At 34.3% G+C, this 20967-nt stretch overlaps 1 protein-coding gene, 1 non-coding gene and 1 pseudogene across 2 annotated transcripts; 1 reads left to right on the forward strand and 2 right to left on the reverse strand.

Moving 5' to 3' along the window:
• Window positions 1-2976: 2976 nt before the first annotated feature.
• LOC112801351 (uncharacterized) lies at window positions 2977-11071 on the forward strand. The gene is made up of 18 exons (XR_003818621.2): window positions 2977-3819; window positions 4138-4196; window positions 4283-4414; window positions 4553-4693; window positions 4822-4878; window positions 5278-5372; window positions 5656-5788; window positions 6629-6799; window positions 7411-7604; window positions 7944-8010; window positions 8260-8393; window positions 8794-8860; window positions 8958-9020; window positions 9094-9332; window positions 9406-9535; window positions 9786-9878; window positions 10233-10418; window positions 10722-11071. It is a non-coding gene; the product is annotated as an uncharacterized protein (transcript).
• Window positions 11072-13329: 2258 nt separating this feature from the next.
• Window positions 13330-15189, reverse strand: LOC112801352 (uncharacterized; annotated as a pseudogene).
• A 580-nt stretch (window positions 15190-15769) lies between these two features.
• Window positions 15770-20130, reverse strand: LOC112801354 (uncharacterized). The gene is made up of 4 exons (XM_025844027.3): window positions 19421-20130; window positions 18893-19086; window positions 18510-18788; window positions 15770-17139 (listed from the first exon to the last, which is right to left on the reverse strand). Exons 1-4 carry the CDS (start codon window positions 19600-19602, stop codon window positions 15917-15919), a joined length of 1878 nt encoding a protein of 625 aa, XP_025699812.1. The 5' UTR covers window positions 19603-20130; the 3' UTR covers window positions 15770-15916.
• Between the last annotated feature and the right edge of the window lie 837 nt (window positions 20131-20967).

The raw sequence follows: 20967 nt of genomic DNA on the forward strand, positions 1-20967 counted from the left end.
TGTCATTAATGATAGCAACCAAATCAATTTCTACTTTTTCTCTTTCATGTTTCCAATGCTATTAATGCAAGTTGAATAAATTTGAAATCCATCAAATGAGAGAAAGTGGGTGACCGAACTAAACATGCCAAGCTTCTTCACTTCTATTTAATTTTGGACCAAGCTATTTGGTCTCTCATCAAAATTAATTTGGGCTAATAATGATTGAATCTGGCCCAACTAGTATAATAGTAATTCAGCCACAATGTTTAAAACATTTTTGTAATCAAGGCTGAATTTCTTCAATCATATTGGGCTTGCTATTTTTCTTTTCGGCCCATTATACATAATCTGCAAAACAACAAAATTATTAATCAGCAAATATGAATTAAAACTCAAATTAATAATTTTATAATTAATCATTTTAATAATGTTTGATCATCATCAGTTTAATTTGGAGTTTTCCAAACTCATCAGAAACGTATAATGATGCAAAATCATTAGGAAGAAGAGGAGAAAAAAATAGCAATGATAACAACAATAAAAGAATGACAATGAGAAGAAAATACACAAAGAAGAAGAAGAAATGCGAAGAAGATGGAGGAGAAACACGAGGAAAAAGGAGAAGAACGGGGAGGAGGAGGAGGAGAAGAATGCGAGAACGTTCAAATAGTTGGAGCGTGTATTCATGCTCCCACTAATAAAACTAATTTTTGTTGGATTTAGACCAACTTGGTTGGACTTATTGACAAAAAGACTTGGATGTGTAGAATGACTCTTAATTTAGTATGTTTGTTGTTTAAAAAGTAATGTTGCAAGAACTTGGAGTTACAAGAAGAGTGACAAGACATTTATCTTTATTTGTGTTATTTTAATTTCATTAAAAACTTGATAATTATGTTATTTGTAATTTTATGTTAGATTTCCTTAAAATTTTATTGTTTTTAATTTTAATTTGAACTTAATTTTTTATTTTTTATTTTATTAATTTGTATGAAATATGAAATGATTGAATTTTATATTTGCTTGAAAAATTTTGATTTTTCTGCAAGTAGGATTGGATAGGATAAGGCCGAAAATTTTAGGGTGTGGGTAGGGTTAGGATTAAAAAATTCTCAACTTGCGAATATGGTAGGGTTGAATTTTAAAAAAGTTTTTAATCCACAAATAAAATTAAGGCGGAGTTCAAACCCTACCCTACCTACCCATTATCAGCCCTAAGTATTTTGGCTATTTTTTTCTGTTTCTATTTTTTTTCTTGAATAGAAATAATTAGTAAAATATATAGACGAATAATAATCAAGAGAAAAATAAAGAACAAACAATCTTACATGATCATAGTAAATATTATTATTTGTGGTTAGTACTTGACTAACAATAATTTACATTTATATTTACAAAAAAAATTATACACAAAAATACATAATTTATATTTATATTTATTAGAATTTATACATATAAATTAATACAATCTATACTTATAATTTTTAGAATTTATACGCACAAATTAATAAAATTTATTTATTAAAAATAATTTAATATTTTTATCGATAATATAATTACAAAAATACTAAAAATTAATTTAAGAGTTTCTCGTAAAAAAAAACATGGGCGTAGGTGACATCATAGTTGTTAAAACTGAATTGGGTTGATTGGTTCGATTGGAAAATTGATAAATCGGATCTTATTCTGGTCCAGTCCAAAGTTAGGATTATCTAAGATAAAAACTGATACGAACCAGTCAAACTCAGAATGAACCGATAAAAACTGAACAAATTCGATGAAGATCGGTTGGACCGAACTGCTTAATCGCAGATGAGGCAAACCTACGGCTTACCAGCATTCTGCAAGTCCATCGTGCTTCAACACGTACGATCCTTCATGCTCATCCGCTTCTGGTTCGAACTCTCTCCTCAAAGAAGCAGGCATGCATGAACAGTCTTCTGGTTAATGTATATGCAAATTATAATACATATAGATATTATTCATCAAATAATTTAATTTACTTCTATTTTATTTATATGGGTTAAGTATGGTTTTGGTCCCAAAAGTTTTACGCTAAAATCGAAACCGTCCCTCATATAATTTTCGATTTAGAATCGTCCTTAACGTTTTTTTCATATTAAAATCGTCCTTTTTATTTTTTTAGACAAAAACGCCCTCCCCTTTCCCCTTCCCCTCCCCTCCCCCTCCCCTCCCCCTCCCTCCACCCCCACCCCGCGTCCCCTCCCCTTCCCCCACCCCACCACCACCCCGTCTCCCCTTCCCCCACCACCACCACCCTGCGTCCCCTCCCCACCCCACCCCGTCTCCCCTTCCCCCACCCCCACCACCCCGTGTCCCATTCCCCGACCCCTACCCGCACCCCGCGTTCCCTTCCCCTCCCCCACACACGTGTTGTTTTTTTTAATTTTATAATTTTTTTTAAAGTAGTGGTAGTTTAGGAATAAAATTAAAAATTTAAATAAAAAGGACAATTTTAATACGAAAAAAATGTTAAAGACAATTCTAAATTGAAAATTAGATGAAGAACGGTTTCGATTCTGGCGCAAAATTTTTGGGACCAAAACCATACTTAACCCTATTTATATTAATTTTAATTATAAATTCACTTTTTTTTATATAATTATATGATATTTGTTAATATTATTTTTTAATAAATACTTATAGTATATAATAGTATAATAAGTATAAATTAATTAATAAATTATTAAAATTTAAAAATTATAATATTTTAATATAAAATAAAATAAAAATATTTATAATAAAATAAAAATAATAAAATAATTATTATTTTTATTCTATATTATTTTAAAATAATTTAATTATTTTTAAAATTTTAATAAAAATATATATTTTTAATTTTTAGTTATTTTATATTTTTTATTTATACGAGAGAACTACCAATAATTTACTCGTTGAACAATGATCCAATAACATAATAGCCACCGAATCGGTCCTTCAGTTTTGACAATAAGGGGTGACGCGGATTAACTCATTCATCTCTTTACTTGGAAAACACATTAACAGATTTTTATATAGTTTTTGGACATACAAGCAGATTTTTCTATTTCCATAGAATTAAGACCTCACAGAATATATCTGCTAAAATTGGATTAACATTTAACACCAGCATCACCCTGCTCGTGTTCTATCTACTTTATTTATTTGTTTATTTAAAAAATAGAGAAAATAGAAAGTTTACAGGTCACAACTGGTGATGCCCATGTGTGAGTTTTATATCCACTACGAACGACGAGCATAGCTGAATGCTGAGCTGGGCAAAAAAAACAAAAGCTGATTTCAATGAACAGTTATGAAAGAAAAATAGAAAATCACCTCTCACCACCACCAATCCCAATTCACCATCGATTCTTATTCCTCGACCTTCACAGTTCACACTTCACAACACTTTGCTCTTTTCTCCAACTACACATATCTCTCTTCTCTCTCTCTTTCTCTCTGCAAAAATAACTGCCACAGTCACTGCTCTAAGTCGCTAACTAACTGACTAATCCACTCACTCACACAACATGAGCGTCATTCTATCATGCCAGCGCTCCACAATCTTAGCTCACAAAACTTCTCCGTTATTTCTTCACATGTTCCGTTTCAGATTCAAACCTCACCGTTCCAGATTCTGCTGTTTGCTCGACCAGATCGCCGTCTCCGACAATGTCATCGCCGCTGCTGCCAAGGCCGCCACCACCTCCGCCTCTCTCCACGGCGCCGTTTCCTCGGCCATCACGCAGGTCGCCGTCACCGCTGTTGCAATTGCCTCCGGAGCTTGCCTTTCCACCAAGGTTGATTTCTTGTGGCCTAAATTGGAGGAACAACCAGGTTCATTCCATATGATTTTATTATCCTTCTTCATTTTCCTTATGATTAATTGAATTCCTTGAGTCTGAGACTTGTTCATACATTATCTGCAGTTGAAGATTTTCGCGTTATTTTTGTGATTTTGTTTTTGTTTTTGTTTTGTTTTTTTTTTGTTTTTTTTTTGTAACAGAAGAGCTACCACATAGAGAGTGCTAGTAATTAGAAGCATAATCTGTTAATTGCTTCAGATAGTGTTAATAGAAGTGAACTAATATTTATTTGTTTATTTATTTATTAGAACTTCATGTGTTAACAGAAGTATACTAAAATGGTGTGCAGGTACCGTTGTTCAGGATGGAGTGGAAATTACAGGCTACCCTATATTTAATGATACAAAGGTTTAATAATATCTCTACTTGCATTAGGACGAGTATTATTATGATATGTTGTTACATTTATTAAAATACCTGGTGTGTGAAGGCAGGTTCAGAAGGCTATAGCTTTTGCAAGAAGAGCGCATCGAGGCCAGTTCCGGAAGACTGGAGATCCTTACTTAACACACTGTATCCATACTGGAAGAATTTTGGCAGCGTTGGTTCCATCAAGTGGTAAAAGAGTATGAAACTATTATGCAACACTTGTTAACTTTTATATTACTATTGGGTTGTGAGCTAGGGTGTAAGATCTAAGGTGCATGCATTGCATGTCAAAATATGTTTCATTTTATTTGAGATATTGGTGCTGTTTGTTTCAGGCTGTGGACACAGTTGTGGCGGGTATTTTACATGATGTGGTTGATGATACTTGCCAAAGTCTGCAGGACATCGAGGCAGAGTTTGGTGATGATGTGGTCAAGTTGGTCGCTGGTGTTTCAAGGTTAAGTTACATAAATCAGGTATCAGAAAGAATGAAGAATGTCTTTCTAAGACCTTTAATTTTATATTGAAACAAGTGGCACATTATAATTAATTCTGTAGATTTAGCTAATTGTTCGATTTAAGTTTGCTGGATATCCTTTTGCAGCTGTTACGCAGACATCGAAGGGTAAATGAGAACCAGGGTGTCCTTGGCCAAGAAGAGGTATAGAATCTGAATTTGACATATGTTTCAGTAATTAGCAACAAAATAGAACAAAAATAATGGCTAACTAACATCGTCTTAATCAATGCAAAGAACAGTATGTGAAGTTAGAAATGTATCATACTATCCTCTTTCTGTATTCTGGATATTTGATACTTTTAGTTGTGGATGCTTGAGGTTTGGTCAATTACTCAATTTTATCAGAATCAGTTTTACTATCTAACAGTAATCGTACGCAAAATAGGTTGGTGCAGCAATGTTCTCCTCTTAATGCATTTGGTAGTTAATCAAGATAATATTGAAACTGGATGCCTTTTGAAGCTTGCAATATATAACATGTATTGAGTGCTGGAATTAGCAGTGGAGATTTTTTCTGATGCCTTGAACTCAATCTATTAGGCGAGTAATTTGCGAGTGATGCTTTTGGGAATGGTTGATGATCCACGTGTTGTGCTCATCAAGCTTGCAGATCGTCTTCACAACATGAGAACCATGTACTGAGTTCTGACTCAACTTTTTCATTCTTTTTTAGCCTTTATACCTCAGTAATGCTGCTCTTCATTATTTTGCCTTATTAGTTCCCCAATCAATTATGTCTTATCCTTACTCCGTCCTCTATGATTATCAGTTGTAAAACTATACTTGTTTGGTATAAAAGCCCTGTTTAACCAATAACCTTTTAGATATGCCATACATTGCTCTGAATGTTTTTGCTAAACACTATAATTTTAGGTAACTTGCTTTGGGAATTTTAGTTTGACATGCTACATTTTGCAGTTACGCTCTGCCATTACATAAGGCTCAAGCTGTCGCAGAGGAGACCTTAATTATTTGGTGCTCACTTGCTTCAAGATTGGGTCTATGGGCGTTGAAAGCTGAATTGGAAGATCTTTGTTTTGCTATTCTTCAGGTCTTCAAATAATTAATGTGTCTCTTTTGCTTTGAGAGTCATCAATTATATTGACATAATAATGTGAGGAAATGGAGAAACTAGAGGTGAACAAACATATTAAAGCATTGAAGTTTTCCAATTCATTTGCATATCTGCCCACCCATCCTCAAAAGGATTGTATGTGGCACACTAAAAAGAGATGTAAAATGCTGTCTTGTCATCAAGTAGTTAAAAGCTTTTTGTGCATGATTTCAACATAGTGTTGTGGAAACATGAATAAGCTCACATTCTTCACTTGAAGTGAGTTGTAGCTGTTAAGAATATGTTTTAAACTATTTACTATCAGCAAATAGTTTTATCTTCTTGTGTATACACATTATAATGGAAAAGGTAAAGTATAATTTTTGTCCCTGCAATTTGCCAAAAGTTTCAAAGATACCCTCCAAGTTTTATTTTGTTTCAATTTTGTTCTAGAAGTTTTCATTTGCATCAATTATACCCTTAGCAGCTAAATTTTCAAGAAGCTTAGGATCAATTCAGCAATAATGCTTGACAACTAGGAGTCAGTGACAGAACTTTGTATTGTGTTGAAGGTTGTCTTTGTGAAGTTGTTGCTGAATTGGTCCTAAACTTCTTGAAAAGTTAGTTGTTAGGGTACATTTGATGTAAATTGAAAACTTCTGGAACAAAAATTGAAACAAAATAAAACTTAGGGTTTTTTTAAAACTTTTGGCAAACTTTAGCAACAAAAAGTATATTTTACCTAATGAATTTTATATTGTCAAGGTGACCCGACTTTGGCATTACTAAATTTAATTCAGTTGACTAAATCTGTGTTTTTTTGTGCGTTGTTATCAGCCTCAAACATTTCAGAAGATGCGAGCTGATCTGGCTTCCATGTCCACCCCTGCTAACAAAATAGTAAATCCAAGAAGATTCTCTGTAAAAGGTAATTTGATACCTACGGATGAGAACAGTTCTCTCTACAATGAATCCTTGACATTCAATGAGGATGTCTCAAGTATAAAGGTAAGAATTTTTCGTGTGAACTTTCATTTACTCATTTGTAACTTCTGATCACGGGTTTTGATTGAATGCTATTTTATGGTTTTCTTTGGTGGGAGCTTTATACGCTACTGTGTACTGCATCTAACAATACAGTCAAAAATGCTTTTCTTTAGATTGACTGCAAGATATGTAGGAGCAAAAATGATAAAGTAATATACTGATCGTTTAAAGTAGTTAAATTCAGAATATGACGAGATAAAATTTTTAAGAAAGATGCGAAAGACCGAAAGCATATGAAATGATGTTACTTTTAATTGCTTCCCGCCAGACTTGGAAAGTTGATTATATTCTGAGTTAGACAGAAGGCTCATCAATCACATTTTTTTAACCGTAAGATTAACAACACTAGGTCCCAAGTAATTTATGGTTGCAAAAGATTTATAGATAGTTAGGTACCTGCAGTGACTTTTGCAAGCATTTTTGCTCCTGATGTATGATATGTTCATTATTCATAGTTCTTGAGCAATAACAGACGCAATATTCTATCTTCACTGTTTTGCCATGCCTAGAGGAAAGGATGAGGGCAGATTTTTCATTCTAATTGCACCACACTATACATTCTTTCATTTCAGGACCTTTTGGAAGCTGTAGTCCCATTTGATGTTTTGTTAGATCGGAGAAAACGTGCTAACTTCCTAAGTACTATGGAGAAGAATAATTCAGAGACATGCCTGAAACCGAAGGTTGTTCAAGATGCTGGGTTAGCTTTGGCATCATTGGTAATTTGTGAGGAAGCACTTGAGCGAGAATTGATTATATCAGCTTCGTATGTTCTTATTGTCCATTATTATTTGCTGATTTTACATTCTTGTCCACCGATATGTGCATGCTTTCGTTATTTTGGTGTCTGATAAAGTATTCTCTATTGAGAAGTGATATTTATATCAGTCTCTTCTATCCCTCAAATTTACACCTTCGTTTTTTAGTACTGAAAGAATAACACAGCACTGCATTCTCTCTTCTCACCAAGTGCTTTTAATACTAAAAGGAGAAGGTTTACAAAAACGTGATACATATAGCATCTTTCTTTTCTATTTCCTAACTGCTAAGGTTTACTTAATTTTGTAGTGCCTAAAATGCTTAAAGTTTTCTTCCGTGTTTTCAGTTACGTTCCAGGAATGGAAGTCACATTATCAAGCCGATTAAAAAGCCTTTATAGTTTATATAGCAAGGTATTGGCGAGAGTTCATTTCTTGACTTTTTAAGTAAGAATGCACGGCCATGTACTTTAGTTATGCAATGTGGACAGTCATTAGCATCCAAGCACAGATTTTGCAACAATGAAGCTAAATAAAAAAGCAAAATTAGTGAACAGAAGTGGCTAACTGCAGGGTTTTCTAATTAATAGCGTAATTTTATACTGCTAGTCTTAAATGCGTTATTAGTTTATTTAATCGCATTATGATTGTATTATCATGCAGATGAAACGAAAGGATATAAGCATTGATAAAGTATATGATGCACGTGCATTACGAGTAGTCGTGGGAGACAAAAATGGAACTTTACATGGACCTGCAATTCAGTGTTGCTATAATCTTCTTGACATTGTACACAGGTAAATATATGCCAAATCTCAGTCATGTAACCTATACTTAAGTAATACAATACAAGCTACCAGCTATAAGCTTATGAACGAAAGTAGCATACGTTGTTTCTAAGTTTTCGTTTTGCTTTGGGCATTTTGCTCTTTTCTCTCCAAAAAAACGAAGCAGCATGGAAGAGGTCAGTATGAGGATAACGTATCCTCATAGACCAGAATCAACTGAAAAAACATATTGATTGAAAATATCCTTTTATATTTTCCATTCTCTCCCCCTTTTCAGTTAGTTTGGAAAAGTACATTCATATTTTGGGATTTGCAGGCTTAGCTGTAACATCGTTTACTTCAATTAACTGTATTGACCCTGATAATGTCTTCTAATTTCTACATGTTTTGGTATTTTATTTGTATACAGGCTTTGGACTCCCATAGATGGTGAATTTGATGACTACATCATTAATCCAAAACCTAGTGGCTATCAGGTTAGGCTTTCTTGTTCATACTATCATAAAATTTAAATGATCATCTTGTATGCTAAGCATAATAATAGTGCTAATGATTGTATAATTTGAATTGCAGTCCTTGCACACTGCAGTACAAGGTCCTGATAACTCGGCCCTTGAAGTACAAATAAGAACACAGGTGCCAAATGATTTCAAATGGGCTAATTCTTTATACTTTATTTCTTGACATTTTATATTATTGTGTTTACTAGAGGATGCATGAGTATGCTGAATATGGACTTGCTGCACATTGGCTGTATAAGGAAACTGGAAATCCTTTGTCATCAATAGACAGCATGGATGAACCTGAAACAGAAGAATCCTATTTCTCCAAGGATATAGAAGATGGGAATTCTTCGGATATTTTGTTAAGTAAATATAGGTCATTGAAGCCTGGACATCCAGTCCTCAGGGTAGAAGGAAGTCACTTACTTGCTGCTGTAATCATGAGGTACATAACACGACGCTGTGTTAAAAAGCTGACAATACTATTTGTGGCTCATGAATTTTCACCACCTTTTCAGTGTTGAAAAGGATGAAAGAGAATTGTTAGTTGCTGTCAGCTTTGGGCTTGCAGCTTCTGAAGCAGTAGCTGACAGAAGATCTTCTTTCCAGATTAAGCGATGGGAAGCTTATGCACAACTATACAAAAAGGTATGCTAATTAAATTAACATATATTGATGAAATTTGACTATAAATGGCTTGTGACAAATGGTTCATGGATGGGACTTAAATTGACTGGTTTCACTGATTGAGAAGGCTATGCCCAGATGGACCGTTGTATCAGTATCTTCCTTAATGCTGCCTTTCTGCTTTGCTTCTTCGCTTCAGCCTCTCCAGTTGTATCATCTTTATATTTTATATTTAATCTCTAACAATTTGCTTATTATTGATCTGTTTCAGGTGTCTAATGAATGGTGGTTTGAACCAGGACATGGGGATTGGTGTACTTGTTTAGAGAAGTACACACTATGTCGAGATGGTATGTATCACAAGGTATGTTTTGTCCGAGCAGTTGAAAATGTAAATTATGTACTTAAATGTTATTGTTCTTTCTTTTTTGTTTATAATATCAATTAAATTGATCTCTCAATGTATCGAAATCGGGAAAAGATAAAGGGGGAAAAATCATTTTTGTCTGAAAATCTGCCACAGTGCCACTATAGTACTAAGAAATGAGAACTACATGACATTTAAATACACCAAACAACAACGTAGACTACACATAGCATCAAAGATTGGGCAGATTTGTTTAATAAACTTGCCTGACTATCTTAGCTCATAATGGGTTTTGCAAATTATCAGAGTGCTACTGAAGAACTTTATATTAATTTTTTGCTTCATTTGCAGCAAGACCAGTTCGGCCGCCTATTGCCAACTTTCATCCAAGTTATCAATTTCACTGAGCAAGAAGAATCTGAATATTGGTCTGTGGTGTCTGCTGTCTTCGAGGGCAAGGAGGTGGATTGTATTACACCTCGTTCAAAATTTGACTTCCTTGCTTCAACTTCGGTAGAAGCTAGCATCAACAACAAGGTTTTTTTTTTTGCAATCACTTGCCTCTCCTGTCCACATTGTGCTAATAAAATTGCTTCTCATTATTTATATTTTCGTAGCAATTGTGGTTGCAAATTGAAGACTAAAAATGCTATTGTATTGGAAAAATCAAATTCGTCTAACGTACTGAGTTGACTAAATGTAGGAAAGAAATGGAAGTGTCTAGCATCAGAGATTGAAAGTTGATTTATCACTGTATTTTCTCGTTATTCAAGTAGATGCATTTTTTTGGTGACTATTCAAGTAGATACATGAAAACATTTGGGTGACTCTATGTTTTAGGTACAACTTTTGAGAACAATGCTTTCGTGGGAAGAACAGTTGCGCTCTGAAGTAAGTATCAAGCAAACAAAGCTTAGTGCAAAGCCTTATGGTCTTTCTGGTTCTCTTAATATTGGAGAAGTGGTAATCATAAGTTGGCCCCATGGTGATATTATGAGGTTAAAAGCTGGTAGCACTGCTGCGGATGCTGCCCAAAGAGTTGGTTTGGAGGAAGGCTGGTTTTGATTAATGGCCAGTTAGTACTCCCCAATACCGAGCTAAAAGATGGCGATGTTGTTGAAGTAAGAATCTAATCCATTCATTCACAATTCACACATATTGACAAAGAAATTGTAAATAGTTATTCATGGGTTGTATGTGGTTAAGGTAGATGGTGCAGAAGTAGGCAGGTCTGTCTGAAAAATATAATAAAATAGGGTTGGGTGGGGATTTATTTTGTTACATCGTGTAATTTCAAAAAGTTGAGCTTAATTCCAAATATGCTCTGATAGTCTGATAAGTGATAACTGATAACTATATTACCATTGTATAATTAGTTAATTACTTTGGTGGCTTTATGTATTGTTAGGTTTATAAGTTCAATCATATTAGGTATATATAAAAAAGTAATTACTAAATTTTTTAACATAAAATATTTTATTGAGATATTAATAGAAAACTTTTTATAATTTTTGAGCATTTCTATAAAGTATTTTGTTTACTCTGAAATAAAGAATTTCAAATACTCACAAAAGAATAAATTTTTAGAATTTCTTTTTATTTAAAACATTGATTAAAAGGAAAAGATTAGAATCAAACGTGTTACATATATAAAAGTTCTCTCGTCTTTTCCTGTTCTGTATACAAATAAGATATTTTAAAATTTGATTATACTATGGGTATATTAAAATTTGTCACCAAAGTTAGCTATTGGTATAAAATATATATTAGAATATAATATATATTAAAAATAAATTAAATCACATGCATTTATACACAAATATATTAGTAGCTGATTTTGATGTATAGATAGTATTTTTGTTTAAAATGACATATTTAAATTTTTAACAATTTAATTATTTAGTATTTTATTTTTTTTCAAAATTTTAAATACTCTATTCAAACGCTAAAAATAAAAAAAAATCTTTGTTGTATCACTTCTTTAAATTGGTTCTCACACAAGTTAAATTAAATTATCCATCGTTACTTTAAATTATTATAATTATTCATCCACTAAGTGAGCATTCATAACCACCCAAATATAAATTGGTGCTTGTTTTTTCGTTACTTTTCTCATTCACATCTCATTATCATATTTTCTATACACGAGTCAAATTGGAGATGCCTAAATTGAATATTATCATATCGTTTGTATTTAATTTAGGGAAGTGTTAGGACCAATAAATTTTGTGATTTGTAACTATCAATTAGTTATAATTAGTATTGTTAATAGTATGAAATTATATCTAATAATGTAAAATTTTTCATTTTTTTTACTGATTAAATACGAATTAGATTTTAATAAAAGTACTAGCCTACTAAACTTTGTCTTTAATTTATTTTCATACCTTAAACTATAAGTTTTCTAAGAGAAATATTAAGATCACTTTCTGTTTGTAGGCTAAAATTTTTCATTATGAAAAAAAAGGTGTGCAATTCAATTCTATTAGTTGTGCATGTATTTTTATTTTGGTACGAGAATTAGTAATCGGAAGGTCTGATTACTTTGCAAGTTGATTTTTAATTTGTTTTTAATATCAAATTAGAAGGTCCTATTTGTGGTTCATTTTTTTATATTGGATAAAAATTGGTATAATTCTTTAATATTAAAAGTTATGGAAGGTCCGATTACTTTGCAAGTTGATTTTTAATTTGTTTTTAATATCAAATTAGAAGATCCTATTTGTGGTTTATTTTTTTATATTGGATAAGAATTGGTATAATTATTTAATATTAAAAGTTATGATATTTTGCAAAATTTGGGAGCCATAAAGTTCGCAGAAGGCGAATTGTCAGAATAGATTTTTTTTAATATTAAAATTATAATACACAGACAGCATATTATGAATATACAGACTGCTTATCAATACAATATGTATTCTCCATATTGTGCTTGCACAACGTCCCCATAACACTAAAAAATCCCATTTTTTATAACATTAATATAAAATTCTATTCATACTTCAATATTAAAATAAAAAATTTCCGATTTGTTTGTTGTGACTTTTTAAAAAAAAATCATAAATTAAAGATCTGATTTTTGTTCTTTTTTGTTCTTAATAAATCGGATGATCCGATTTTTATTCCCAAAAAAAATGGAGTCCAATTTTTACATTTTAAATAAAAAAATTTTACATTTGAGAATAACACTCTTATAATCTATGATCTTTAAAAACACTATTTCCACCCCCAATATAAAAAATAATTTGCGTCTGTTTGTATACTCTACGCTTACTTTCGCGCTAAATAGAACTGCTTTTGTCGTAGCACTTGCACTGTTTTAACAAGCCAACAAGGAGTTCAATTTAAAGCAGAGAAGGGTAAACGGTAAAATGGCAAGAATAAAAATGAGTATCAGCTAAATGTCAAACAGGATACACAAAGGGAGGTTCAGGGGTTCACGTATAAATTGAAAGAAGGAAAGTAAAATCAGATAGAAAGAAAAAATATAGAACAAATAAGACAAGAAGTCATAAACATAAAACAACAAATCGCACATCATGAGATGACGTATTGTATTGTATCACATCATACTATGTTTTCTCCCTAAACATCCAATGTTGTTTAGAGGCAAAAGCCAATATCCGGCAACTAACAAAGTATCGAAATCTATAACCTATAGAAAGTTTAAGACCGCTGAGAAATGGCACTAGTAGCAACCGAAGATACAGAAATTCTCCTTACCGGACGAGAGGACTTCTTCGCATAAGAGGAATTCCACTCCCCACCATCTTGAGAATAATAGTCCATTGGATATTCACCACCAAAATCGCTCTTTCCATTTCCATTTTCATCTTCTCCACAGCTACACTCACAGGAAGAATCACCACTCTTCTGGTAACTTACACCACCATCTTCACAACCTTCCTGCACCTTTGCCACTAACACATCTTTCTTCTTCTCCCACCAGCCAGGTATCACCCCTAACGCGATCTCTGCCTCGAAGGGATTGAGCACTGGTTTCCCAAAAGCATCACCCCAATCAATCGATAACCGAGGATAAGCAATCTGAATCCAAGCATCTACGGAGTCCTCAAACAATGCAATCCTTGCAGGGCTAATCTCAGACATCAAGAAAACAGTGTAAAGGAACCCTTTTTCCTTCATATTCTTTTCCAATCTCTCCAGAATCTTAGGGTTCCCTTGCCTACCCAAAGTCCCCAAAACAACACCCCAATTCCGAGCTTCCTCCCTCGCTCTCAAAATCGCAGCTTTCCTAGATTCCTTCATTCCCACGTGATCATACTCTTCCAGAAACAACTTCCCAATGTAAGGGTCATACCTAAAAGCCTTAATCCCAGGATTAGCTATCATGATCGCCTCAAGATGAAACCTTCCATCGGCTACAAATACCAAAACGCTATTCTCAAGATTCTCACTAAACGAATCCATTAATGAAACCTTGGGAGTAGTGCAGCCAAGAACCTCACCGGCCGAAAGAGGCTTGGACTGTGGTACCAAAACCCTAAACCCTGATTTCTCCAATTCCGGCTTCGCAGCCCTAATTGCAGATGCGAACTGAATAGTACCAGCTAATACGAGGTTCTGGGCGCGAGATTCGAGGTTCAATTTAACGGTATCAACCAAATGGGAAACGTCGATTTTGATGTCGACGAAGACGTAGAGACAGGGGATGGTGGTGGAATCGATGGGGACAAGGCAGCTGTGGCCGTAGTGGATGAGGAGGTCGGCGGAGAGCGCAACGGCGGAGAAGTCGTCGACACAACAAGCGCCGTAGGTGACGTCACCGAGGACGTAGCAGCGGTCGACGGCGGCGAAGGTAGTGAAGATGTCGGAGAGAGGGAGGGAGTACATGAGGAGGCCCTCGGGGAACTGAAGGGCAACGCGCTTGGCGCCAGTGGAAAGAACGCGCCAAACGCATTTGTGGACCTCGAAGTTGTAGTTGTGAGGGAGAACGGAGATGGCAGCGTTGAGGGCCGTGTCGTTGAGGATGGAATCGGAGATTTGGTTCTTCACAAACCGCTTCGGCGTTGGCTTTGGCTTAGCTTGCTCCACCTCCATCGACCAATCAACCTTCTTCCCTCTCTAATCTTCTGTCAACCCTTTTTATTCCTTAGCCTTTCTGAAACTCACTCGGCCACCTTCTACTTTCCTCACTTAAGGCTAAGGGTACTCACGTATACATTTTTTATATGTTATACAACATTTTTTATGTATACAACATTTTTGTATTTAATTATGTTATATTTTTTTATGTATACATATTTATATTTTTTTGGTGACTATGTATACATATTTATATATAAACATAAAGTGTGTCATCAAAGTGAATAAATATAGAAAAAATAAATAAATATTACGTATATATAAAAAATTAATTATTATATATTTATAAATATTCATATATATATATTGATTCATATTTTTTATCAACTAAATAATCTATCAATAGAATTATCAAACTTGTTATAATAGGATAATTAAACTTACAATATACCAATAATCATACTTGTTTATAGTTATATAAAAATTTATGAAATGTCAAATATTTTGAATAGTTAACTCATTTATAATTTTATCATAAATATTTCAGGAAACAAAATTGCAATTTCGCGTGTTGCATATGGTTGTGGATTTTAAGCCGTAGAGTAGATCCACTTGATTCCCCATAATGGTTAACGTGATTAGCACAAAAATTGAAATTTCAATAACTAAATTAAAATTCAAGTACAAGTTCAGAAATTAAATTGAATATTATAAGCGACAGTTGCAGACTATTTTGTGACATGATATTTTGCTTTTTATGTCCAAGACAAGACAAGAAGCCTCGTTCCCTTGGGAGAAAAGCTCTGAGAAATGTAGGCTTGCTTGGCAGCAAAAACAAGATCTTCAACATGAATAGGTTTTATCCTTAGAAATGTAAACATCCCACTGAATAAATAGGAGTTCTATTTCCTTGGAAATAAGTCATACCCAACAAATTCTTGAGCTACCACTGTAAATTATTGTACTGATATAACAAATGTACATGTAACCTATGAATTTCTCTCCACATCACTATTCAACAAAGCCGCATTACTAGCTGCTTTTAAAGGAGGCCTATTAATCTTCTCAAGTAATCTACTAAATACCAATTTAACTGGTATGCAAGCTACAGTAGTGAGCCCAGAGACCTCTGGTTTAATCAACCTATTTGTTTGATAAAAACTGCTATCAATTAAAGGTTTTTTACTATGATGATTATGTTCACTAGACAATGAGGACAGAGTTCTAGTTTTCTGGCTAGACGATAAGCTCACTTTCTTTGACCCCTTTTTCATTGACTTCTTGTCAATTGAAGGCCCAGGACTGTTACGGCCACTCTTCCTGGAAATGGAAAAGCTTCCCTTGTAGCTGGAACTTCCAGCATTTAATCTTCTATATTCAAATCTTTCTTGATCTAAGGAAAAATCTGAAGCAGCTTCAGCACCATTCGATGATGATAAATGCGGACGAGGAACACGAAAATTCGCTGTTCTCCTTGCAGTCCTCCAAGCTGGTGGAAGCACACTACTTCCCTCAATACCAATTCCATCATTATTGAAATCATCAAATGCAGGAAATAGCATATCTGATGAACCATCCTTCAGGGTTTCAATTTGGATCGGATGCCCGATTATTGCCCTCCCATCTAACTTACTCATGAGAGAAACAATGGGAACAGGCTCTTTGCGATAGCTAGCTTGAACCTTCAGGTCTACATCTACCAGAAACGGTCTCATCCTCCCATCGTAATGATAGCGATCACCATATCCTGGAGCAAACCCTTTATAATCCCAATATCCTCTCGTAGCAGGCTGATCTTCCCAACCCCAGACATCCCAATCAACACCATGACGAACTTTGGTTTGACCCCTTGATGCTGCTCTAGGAGTTAGAGAGAATTCATCTTCGAATCCAAACGTTTGTTCGGTGTCATCAAAGACATCACTTAGACCATTTTTGTAGTAATGTGAATTAGGACCTAATCTCTTATGGCCTATATGACTTCCTTGCTCAACATCTGCTCCATACCGAACTCCTTTTCCATCAGGAGCACCAACAGACCTCTTCACAAAACTACGACTGTTCCTCTTTCCTTTTAATTGCCATTTGGATACAGCTTCATTACGTGTTGAAGGTTCACGAGGATACAGGAGAGGCATGTCAGCAGATATTGCCAATTCATCAAGATCCTCACTACTAGTGCTTTCTTCCTCTTCAGCATCTTGACCCGTTTCTGCAGTTACAATAACGTCAGATGAGTTAAAATCAATGCTGTGAACTGAAATAAAAATTTTAACTCAAACAAAAGAACAAGTTCAAAACAGAAAAATTCAAAAGGAAAATGAGAAACCATGATGTCACAGGAAGAAGAAACAAAGAACTACAAAATGGATTTAATTGACTGATAAGTGCATAATCTCAATAATAAAGTCAAATTCACATATTCTCTGACAGCTGTACACCACAAGTTATTCACAGAGAAAGTGAAGGGCAAATAATGAGAAAGCTATAAGCCAGCCCTCGTATAACAGGCTGCATTGATTGATTAAGCTGACGTTATTTTTAGAGTAGATGTTCACTTTTTCTTTTCAATAATTGAGTAAAGGTTAACTTATTTCTGTTACTGTATCATCAGCATTTTCACTTATTTTCATATTAACATGATGGTACTAGGTACCCTACATGACCTCTGAGGAATTATTTTCACATTAATTTGAATCTATAATGCATCCATTGCCACTCTGTCACCTAACATTCTACTTCAGTGAAAACATGATGACATAGGAATGAAAATGTAGGCAAGAACTAATATGACTCAAGTTTTGAAACTTTAGGAACTAAATACAGTATTCTTAATTTCAGAGTCTACAATGCCTCAAAAATACAACTTGAGCAATTGAAGTGAACCTTCACTCTTTTCCCTTTTTGTCCTTTGTTCTTTGTCTAGGCTAAGCATATCTTAAAAGCGTTAAGTGACATGTATGCTGGATTGCTGGCAAACAATCAAAACTAAAAGATAATGATGATTAACTTCCTTCTCTAGCCCTTCATTACCCTTGTTCTGAGTCTAATATCCTATACCATAGGAAAGCAGGTCGCTCCCACTGTACATTTGAACTATCCTGACCTTTCCTTATAATATTCAATTGTTAAGAACTTAAACACATGCACATTGGCCAATCCAGGCCAATCCAGGATAGGTTCATGATTTTGAAGACCATGGCAACAAAAAATATAGACAAACATTTGTTGGAAGATCTAAAAAACTAAAAAACGTGGGTCCATGTAGGGTTGGCCTATGTTTGACAGGATGAACTTGTTGTGCAGAGTTATGCTTTTAAAGAAGAAAGGAAAGATGCATGAATATAGAAGGAATATGACAATTTTAACATCCAGAAAATTATGTAACAATAAAAACCAATACTATTTCCACTACAAGAAATATTATTAAATGAAAGAGAAGAAAATTCCCCAGCTATGATACTCGCAGATATATACATCACTGGATAAGTCGTTTCCCCCTTGTTGAAGTAGTGGCCATCAGAACATAATGATAAGATAGTTATAACATGATAGCATAAAATAAGTAAGCAGAAACTAAACCTGAAATGGTCATCTCTTCATCCTTGTCTGCTTCTGTTTCCGAGGAATCTGAACCAGAATTAGCTGAATCAGTTTCAGAAGAATCAGATTGAACATCATCTACAAAGGCAGATTCACCCTCTTCAGCAAATGAACTACGATAAGGATACTCCTTCCCGAATTGAGAAGATGACATCTCAACATGAGTCTCTTTATAATCCATAGAATCACTAGACTGAGGTGGCAAATACACACATCTGCTTCTCTTTGCTCGGCAACCTACACCCATTTGCCCGGCTCCTGCAAACAGAATCACAGTTAGGTTGTTCCTGGAGACGTGACTGCTGTTCTTAACAGTGTTAGTGTGTTACATGATCTAAAATTGGTTCTATTGGAAGCAATACCTAATTTCTCTTGCTTCTTCAGCATTTGCCTCTCAAGTTCAAGAGCATGGAGAATGGCATCTTCTCGGCGCGCATACTTTTCCCTTTTCTTTAAGGGCATACCCTGGGAAGACTCTGCCCTTTCAATACATCCATCGAACTCACCACATCGAAATGGCTTCACACGTTTGGATTTCTCCAGATTGTACCAATCTCTATAAAGAAATACCGACACACAAAAGCAAAACCAGTAAAAACACTAAAAACTTGTCAGAATATTGTTACAACAGTGCATTCAATACCATTTTCCAAACTCAAGAAGTGTATCCTTTAAACAAATATCACCACAAAACCTTTTATAGCCCACACAATTATCCTCTAAACTAGCACTACAACTTGACGAAAGGCTAATCCTGGACTAGTTTTTGCATAAAAATAAAATCTATACACATTTGACATTTACGAACACACCATATTAATTCAAACCAGATATGAATAAATTGTTAGAGTAGATTTCAATAAATAAAATAAGAATGGGAAGGAACTTACACGCTGGCATCTTCCCTGCCAAGAAGCTTAACGGGAGTTCCTGATCGGGGAGAAGTGAGATGAGAACCCGAAAGTTCATGAGGACCGAGTATTTGACCCGGCCACCACGACCCGTTTCTTCTTCGGACCCATACAATCGATCCAACGCCGCAATCGATTGCACCTGAACCCGAGCTCTCCATCTCCCCAACCCTCCCCTTCCCTTTCTTTCGCTTCCCCAGTTTTCTCTCTCTTCTCTTTCTCTCTCTCTCTCTTACTGCCTCTGAGTAACCGAAGGTTGATTTGACGAAGGTGAAAGGAGGTGTCGGTGGTGGCTCACCCACCGGCGAAGAAAAACGATGAACGGAGGATCCGGGAACCGTCGTAAATGGATAGTCCGATTAGCGAGGAATGGGTTAGGGCACAGGATTCCATTCAGATTTGGGGAAATTTCATTTTTTAGGGTTTTCAATTGAATTTTGACCCTATTGCTTAATTAAAATTCCCGCATAACACGAAAAAAAAGAAAAAGAAAAAGGAAAAAGGGAAAAAAAGAAAAGAGAAAAGTCAGAACGTTCTAGAAGCGTCAAAATTCTATGGGATTGTTTAACTTGGTGGCAGAATGGGAAAATTATGTGCCCACGTAGACGTAGTTTTTAGTAACATTTAGTTTGTCTTTGGCTAACACTTCTTGCCGGCATTGTTCAGCAAGCCAGCGACTTATCCTTTGCAAATAAAAATAGTATAACGGATAAAACACTTATATAAGGCTAAAAAAATTTTGATAAGGTAGTAGAATGAGTGTTATAGTTGAACGTGGTGATTTTTGATGTTTTTTAAAATTATGGGGGTATACAAATTGGATCCACCAATTTGTGTTGAAAAAATTTTAAAAATTTGGAATACACAAATCGAACGGTCTGAGTACAGAAATCGGACCGTCCGATTTCTGTACCTCTTAAAAATCGGATGGTCCGATTTGTACTTCGTACATTAAATCATCCCATATTTTAGAAAAATATCACAGTAGATCAAAATTTAAAAAAACACCATTATTAATTCAATATTAAAAATAAAAAAAATGCTTATATAAATGACTGACAACTTAATATTACAGGAATCTTCTAAAATAAATAGTTAAGCATATCTTCGTATATAGTTTTATATAAATCAAATTAATTAATTTTAAATTACATATTATAGTACTAAATCGAATTCATTAAAGTCGAATCTATGTTAGCACTAAATCAAATTAATAAGATTCGAATTAGTATGATTCAATATAAATTAAATGAACTCAATTTGATTTATAAGTTCCTAGTAAATCGAATATAACAAATTTGATTTATACTCAATGGTGGCTAGTGGTAAATTGAATTAGATTCGATTTAGTATGGAGTGACACATACATTTGAATTAATTCGATTTACTATATAATACAAACGTATATAAATACGAGCTGAACATGAATTTCTCATCATAGTGAGATTCACAATAGCTAGTGATGATAGTTTTTTAATTCTTGTGTACTATAAACGGTCGATTAAGAAAAACGCGATTTGGAATCA

Source organism: Arachis hypogaea, chromosome 5 (genome assembly GCF_003086295.3).
Source record: "Arachis hypogaea cultivar Tifrunner chromosome 5, arahy.Tifrunner.gnm2.J5K5, whole genome shotgun sequence".
Taxonomy (NCBI): Eukaryota; Viridiplantae; Streptophyta; class Magnoliopsida; order Fabales; family Fabaceae; genus Arachis; species Arachis hypogaea.